The sequence below is a fragment of the Teleopsis dalmanni genome, chromosome X (genome assembly GCF_002237135.1).
Source record: "Teleopsis dalmanni isolate 2A chromosome X, ASM223713v2, whole genome shotgun sequence".
Classification (NCBI taxonomy): Eukaryota; Metazoa; Arthropoda; class Insecta; order Diptera; family Diopsidae; genus Teleopsis; species Teleopsis dalmanni.
In genome coordinates this window covers 17,678,372-17,685,856 of record NC_051848.1, presented here as the reverse complement: position 1 = coordinate 17,685,856, position 7,485 = coordinate 17,678,372, and the positions used below count along the sequence as shown (strand labels likewise).

The following is a 7,485-nucleotide window of genomic DNA, read 5'->3' as shown; positions in this document are numbered from 1 at the left end:
TATAAAAGTGCTGTGCTATTTTTCACATTTCATACTATTTAAATTGGTTGGGTTTGGTTTGATTAAACTATTTTTTATTCACATCTTGTTTTGTTTTGTTTTGCTTTGTTATTAGTATTAAAATGAAGTTGCATTACCTTACCATTTCACATAATTGCAAAATCAGTTTGCACCCATTAAAAATTTACTTCACATACTTCACATACTTCACATGAGATCAAACGGATAGATTCAAAATCCCAGCTTATTGTTAACCGCATTACTACTAACTTGAAAATCGGTGATAGACCAACGAAAACACAGATCTCTTACAATATATCAATAGGTATATATGTGCAACATTTTTTCAAGAGCATGCATTTGAATTTTTTAAAAATTTTTATAAATTAATTTATTTATTTAGAGTTTCTTTAAATTAGTGTAGTTATAAAGTACTTTATATGTATAATTTGCTTAATTAAAGCCAAATATGTTTAATATATATTAAGGTACTGCAACACAAGTACGTCCAATGGAGGAGACCATGCCTGTGCAACAGAAAGCAGAGCCAGTGGATAATATGCTGGCTACACAAGTGCTGGCACAACAGCTGCCTACCAATAAGCATTATCCTGTACAACAGCCTACCAGCCGCTATAGATGGATCTCTATTTTCGTTATACTGTTTATGAGCTTTTTAATTCTTTTAAATGTGATATTGTTGCTAAAGCTTTGGAAACTGGAAGAACGTATTGATGATGATTTGAATAGTCGTGCACGTATGCCAAATCTTGCTGAATTGAAGTAAGCGAATACGCATTATAATACTCTCCATACCTAAACAATATAATAATATAAACAATATAATAATATAATAAATATGTTTAATTTATTCGTTTAGTCTTTATTAATTTTTTTATATTCTTAATTCGAATCATTTTGAATTTTCATTATCAAATCATATATTGATCAATAATTGCGTAAAGTAAAAAAGTAAATAAATACGTATATACCCACCGTTTGTTAGTGGTAAGAATAGCAATTGCCATTCTGGAAAATATGCCATTTATATCCTTTAATTCCGGTTTTGGGAAATAAATATCCAAGAAACGAACCTAAAAAAGAATTACAATGATTCGGGTTAAATATATTATTTTCATATTACTAAGTTACAATCAGACATATATCATATCATGATATCATAATATTAAACTCTCTTATAAAACAATGTGAGAAAGATATAATTAAATTTTAAAACTCATATTTTAAAAGAAGAGTTAAAAAATAATAATTATATATATATATATTTCAGAAATAAATATTATCATGTGCCTTTTATTTCACGACGCACAAATAACTCTTACATTCTGCTTTTTTATTTTAAAAAGCACAAATAACTGTTATTTTGGCCTAAAAAAATATAAAACGCAGGCATTACTTTTTATTTTTGAAAACAAAATATAACTCACACGGCGTGCCTGATATTTTTAAAAACGAAAAAATAAAACGCTTTTGTAATTTTGTAATACAAAATGTATTAAAGAGTTGATGCACGTAAAGAAAAACTTTTGCTTTTTGTTTTTGTTGTTGTTGTTGTTGTTGTTGTTGTTGTTGTTGTGGTGTTTTGTGTCTTTAATACATTTTGTATGAAATTACAAAAGCAACTACTTACATGCAAAATGTATTTTATATTATCGTTTTTAAAAATATCAGGCACGCCGTGTGAGTTATAAAACTTACGCCTGCGTTTTATATTTTTAAGACAAAAATAGCAGTTATTTGTGCGTTTTAAAATAAAAAAGGAGAATTTAAGAGTTATTTGTGCGTGAACAAAAAAAATGCATATTATTTATTGAATTTTATTTTAAAATGCGAATGATAAGAGTTATAAGGTGATATTTAGTTTTTAAAGGTTATAATTATAATTATGAAATGAATTCTAACCTACAAGTTAAATGTATAACAAAAATAAGCTTATCATAGAATATATTTTAATATAATTATTAGAAATATATATATTTATTTGTTTCATACTAAAGTGTATTATTAATTTTTTATAGGGAATTGCCAAATACTCCGCAAGATTGGATTGAATTGTTGCGCCAACAGGAAATTCTGCATGAAGCGGAACTCAAGAAATGGTACAAAGTATTGCAAACTGCCATTGATTTGTTGAAAAAGGTGAGCATTGTTTGTCAAACAATAACCAACGACGTCAAGCTAACACAACAAATAATAGAACTTAACGATGAGCTTTAGTTGTTTCAATAACAAAAATTAAACAAAAAAAAACGCAATTTCTGTAATTAAGCTTTATTTAAATTAAAATAATAATAAAGTTACTAACAGAAGATTAACTAAATAATGTAATAACAAATTTTTATAACTAATATTGTATTTAACTATATATATATATATATATAAAGATATATATGTTATAAATAAAGTTTATGTGTGATTAACTTTTGTGTCTGTTAAAGAGTTTTTATATGAAAAAAATTGCTTCCTGTGAAATTTGTGTTTATGTATGTATACAATATTTATATCTTTTTTTTTATGAACATTTTGCTATATGCTTCTTTTATATATACATTCAAAAATAAATGTATAATTATTTTTATTTTGATATGTACATTATAAGCTTCAAAGTCAAGCTTTTCATTTCTGTCAAAGTAATAATATATACACTTGATATAGAATAGAATTATATTTTGTAATAATTTTAAATTTAAAATTTTGACTAAGCATTTCATTCATTTCATATATAAATAACTGTATTGCTATTTACTTTCATTACCAATAATTAAATATTTGGTGTGCAATTCAGTATATAATTTACACATACACATGTAGAATGCTATTCCATTCCATATTCCATCACGTTAATATCTCAATCTAACATATAATGTGCTATAACATATAATGTGCTATAACATATAATGTGCTACTTTTAATTCAATATTTTTATTATTTTAAAATATACTTACTTTATGCACATAATCTACTTCGACGTCTCTTAATCACTTATCCGTAGTACCGTATCAACCATTGTGCCATATCATTGAATATTTTTCTAATCCGCGATACGTTTTGGATTAAGAAACTTTTGTCTATTTGACGTTTAATTATTATTCATTTTTTTTATAAATTTCATTTCATTTCATTTGAAATAATTTAACTCTTGGCACCATTTATCTATATTGTTGCGCCATTGTTTTTCATTACATATAACCGCGTATTCCACAAAAAATTAAATAAGATCTTACACACCTCAGGGTCTTATACAATACACCAACCTAAACATTTAAATATTAATACGTTTTAAATATATTAAGAAAGTGATTTAGATTTGCAGTTAATATTTTAAAAGCATGATATAACGACTGCATTGTCAATACCGTATAACATTTAAAATAAAAAAGATTTAATTTAACTACATTAATTTAATTAATTTTATGTGAAAAATATCAATTTAGGTCACATAATCCTTTCAACATTCGTTAACAAATCCATTAACTTTTTAGAAATAAATATTGCTTTAAACTGCTTTAAAGTAGTTTATTGTATTAAAAATTATCGTTATCGTTATCGTCTCTTAATAGCATAATTGAATTTTATGTTTATTACACAGCTTGCATATTATATGTATATTTTTTTAATTTTTATATATTGTATTATTTTTATTATAATTTTAGTTTTTATTATTGTATTAGCACAACGTGTCAATACTTAATTATAATTCAATACTTATATAATTTAAAATTTAAATTATGTTTCTCTAATATTTCTTTCTTATAAACATATATATATATATATGTATATAAATTCCTTGAACTCGTAGGAGGAACATAGGACCGCATTTCTTTATATTAAATTATATTTATTAATTAAATTTCAAGACTTCTACACCTCTACCCGAGCAATTTTCAATACTCTATATACATTCTCTCTCTCTCTCGCTCTCTCTCTCCAACTTTTCCTTTTATCCTAACTCATTCTTATATATATGTTCTTTAACTCATTTACATCCTTGCTTTCAATTCAACAACAACGTAATGTGAACTGATAGGACACGGCAAACATTTGAAATTAAGCAATATGTTTGACCTGGAATCATTTAATTCGATGATGTATGTCCTTTAGAACACTATTTAATTCAACGTCTAACTGCTTTTATAAGAGTTTTATGAGAGAGAGTTTTATAAGTATGTAAAAGTTTGTTTTCGTAAATACTTGGTATCTTTATATAGAACTTGTATACATTAATAATAATTTCAGTATATATAATTATTACATATGTAGGTATGTGTAATATAACTTCAATTGAATACGACATCAATTGAATATCTATGTTATGTTAATGTTTCTTATAGTATTAGAAGAGTATGTTAAGTATTGGAAAGCACATATATCGTATATACTGTTTAATATTATTACGAAACTAACTGATTTATCCATCTTCATCTATTTGCTAGTCTGTCCATATGTGTTAGTCTTTTATCACACAAACCAGTCCCTTAGTGTTGGAGGTAATCAATCGTCCCTTTACATAGAGATTTTAGATGAAAACCATACAAAATAATTGCTTAAAATAAATTTATTTTGACGTTGACTTATATTGTGAGTCCGACAAATAGTTTTTCTTCTTCTTGTGAGTAATTAAATCCTCAGCTGTGGGTACGATAATACTATAATTCATAATTGGTTCTTAGGCGCAAGCTTTGGTAATGTCAAACCTATTTTTTCCCCCAAATAATTTCTGTATTTTTTATATATATTTTTATCTATCTATCTTTTCTTTTTATTCATATTTCTTTTTGTCAGCACTATTTCATATACGTATTTCTTTTTGTTTTATTTATATTTCTATGTTTATCGCTAACTAGCTCTTATATATATTAACTTTCAAAATCATTTTACTAATTTATTTTGATGATTTTTAATTAATTTTTTTTATTAAAAATTTCACATTTCACATTTATTTTGATAATTTTTAATTAATTTTTTTTTATTTAAAATTTCACATTTATTTTGAAACATATCAAATATTAGAATATTTTTTATTGTCATTATTTAATATAAACTTTCTAGATATTTTGATAATAATTATATATTTTTTAATGAAATATTTTTTTATAAGAATTTTATATATTATTTTTTTATATATTTTTTCTAGACCACAAATTTATTTGTGATGTTTTTATTTTTAATATTAGTTTTTAAAGCGTATATATTTAAATATAATTGATTTTAATCTAATTAAGGTATTAATTATTATTAATTAGTTGATGTGTATATAAAAATGTTGGAATTTTCTTTTTTTGATTATGTTTGAAAATTTTTGTATTCAATTTTTATTTAATTAAGGTGGTTTCTCAGTTTAGAAAATCATAAATTTTAAGTATACTACCTAAGTATACTAAAAAACCTATGTTGAGTGCAACGTTTTCAATCGAAAGCATCCACTTTGTAAGGCTGATTAAATCTTAAAGGCACGTACGGAAAATATCATCGAAAACACTTTCCTCATTTTTTTAAAAAGTGTTCCCAAAGCCCAGTCTACATGAATGCATCCATATCTTAAAGACATCTTAGAGGAGATAGATCGATCTGTTTCTAACTGGGATTTATAATTTGCTCTCAGCACACTTATGCCTTGCTTATCTTTATGGGTAATTTTTCATATGAAAGATCTTTACGCTCTGTTGTTGTTGTTGTAGCTCACCGGGATCTGAAAAGCAGATAACATGTAAGGATTACAAAACGAATACAGGGGTAGGGGAGTGGGGATAATGGGAAGGATATAATTGAAATCAACCGGGGTTCAGCCGTAAAAATCTAGCTTCCTCAAGGGTATGAGTCCAAAGGTCGATTGAACTTAAATTAGTGTGTTCGGTGGGACTTCGGTGGGACAAGAGAACATCCCCCAAACGAGTCACACAAGCTTTACGCTCTCATTTTCTCTTTGTTTAAATGTATATGTTCGTTGTTTTATGATAAACATATAAGTGACAGTGGCAGTGCTTCGTTGTAGAGTGACTGGCAATCGAATGGACACATTTAATTTATTTTGAACGGCGTGGGACATCTATGTATAAGTTGTCTACGCTTAAGCATTCAAAAATATTTCTCTAAAAGAATGTTTTTTTAATTCAAAATAGTTTTGAATGTACAGCCTTTCTGCCAAACTATGTTAACTGAACACTTCAAACGTGTTTCTTTTGGAACTACTTTTTTCAAGCTTGAGAGTGGCAGGAGACGCTTGTGTTCATCGGAATAGATGATTGGCTGAACTTAGAACTTCAAGTTCTATTACGCCGATTACTGATTACCGATTATCGATTACCATAAAATAAAGTTCAAACAACTCGAAATGAATGCTTTGCGAAGCTTTATACACTAGTTTCAATCCTTTTTTTTTTTTCATTTATATGTTTTAAGCTTTTTTTTTAAATACTTGAACTGCATTTGGGTTTTATATTAGTTGAAACAATAAAATTGTATATTGAAAATAATTTTGCTATTGGTATTTTGTATAAAATAAACATATAATGTTTTAATTATTATTGAGAATATAAATTTTTTCAAACAACTACAAGATATATATTCCAATACTTTAATGTTTTGAAATTGGTTTGTTTGATATTGTATAAAATTTCTTGAACGTTAAAGTACTTATATACACATTTTCTAGAATAGTTAAACAAAAATTAATTTTACTTAGAAATATGCGCTTTTTCAAGTATTTTTAATATTTAATTATGTATTTTATTTTTTTTTTTAATTTTACTGACCACAGACAAAATACCTGCTTACTTTTTATCATTTCAGACTGAGAGAACTTTGGCTGAACTCATGTTTCGTTAACTTGATCATTTACATATTTACACAAAAACTGAAAATCCCAAAAGATATAAATGGTTGCTGTTTCGCTTATAAAATTTACTGCAAGTGACAACTACAAAAACAAAATTATTATAATATATAATAAACTATTATTCATTGTTGTATACGAGTATGAGTCTAAAATATGCTAAGAAGGCTCATTAGTTCATTCTTACCGGCATCACCGGCATCCTAAAATGGATGCGCATCCGTTCCTTTACAAGTAGTTAAATTTATGAAATTTATAAAATTTATAAAGCTTATAAAATTATAAATGAGAAACAAAATCATTAAAATCGTTAAAATCAAATCGTTGAAATTGTACGTGATGCTTAAGAAAAACTAATTTTAGCTTAATTATAATTCTTTTTGCTTATTTTTAATTTATGTTTATGTTAGTATAAAAATATTTATTCAATTTTGTCTGTATACTTTTACATATCTATATGTACACTCAACCTAGAATTGTTGCTGTCAAAGGATTTAATTTAGATTCGCTAAGAATTTAGTTGAATTTTGTTCAAATTGTTTTTCTCTGGCAATAAATATATTTAATTACATTTAGTTTATTAGTTTAAATTAATTTAATTTATTAACATTAATGCTTTATGGAATGTTAAA

At 25.5% G+C, this 7,485-nt stretch overlaps 1 protein-coding gene across 2 annotated transcripts; it reads left to right on the top strand.

Moving 5' to 3' along the window:
- Positions 1–483: 483 nt before the first annotated feature.
- Positions 484–7,163, top strand: LOC119689281 (protein Aster-B-like). Of its 2 annotated transcripts, XM_038104074.1 has the most exons (3): positions 484–783; positions 2,040–2,160; positions 6,811–7,163. In XM_038104074.1, exons 1-3 carry the CDS (start codon positions 512–514, stop codon positions 6,844–6,846), a joined length of 429 nt encoding a protein of 142 aa, XP_037960002.1. In that variant the 5' UTR covers positions 484–511; the 3' UTR covers positions 6,847–7,163. The 2 variants fall into 2 exon arrangements, with proteins under 2 accessions (XP_037960002.1, XP_037960001.1); XM_038104073.1 differs by lacking the exon at positions 6,811–7,163 and having other exon boundaries at positions 2,040–2,285.
- The last annotated feature ends 322 nt before the right edge of the window (positions 7,164–7,485 follow it).

Excerpts from the sequence above, each read along its gene's own strand:
- LOC119689281 (XM_038104073.1), top strand. The coding sequence starts at position 512 with ATGGAGGAGACCATGCCTGTGCAACAGAAAGCAGAGCCAGTGGATAAT. Across the intron at positions 784-2,039 it reads CCAAATCTTGCTGAATTGAA|GGAATTGCCAAATACTCCGC; the intron begins GTAAGCGAATAC and ends AATTTTTTATAG.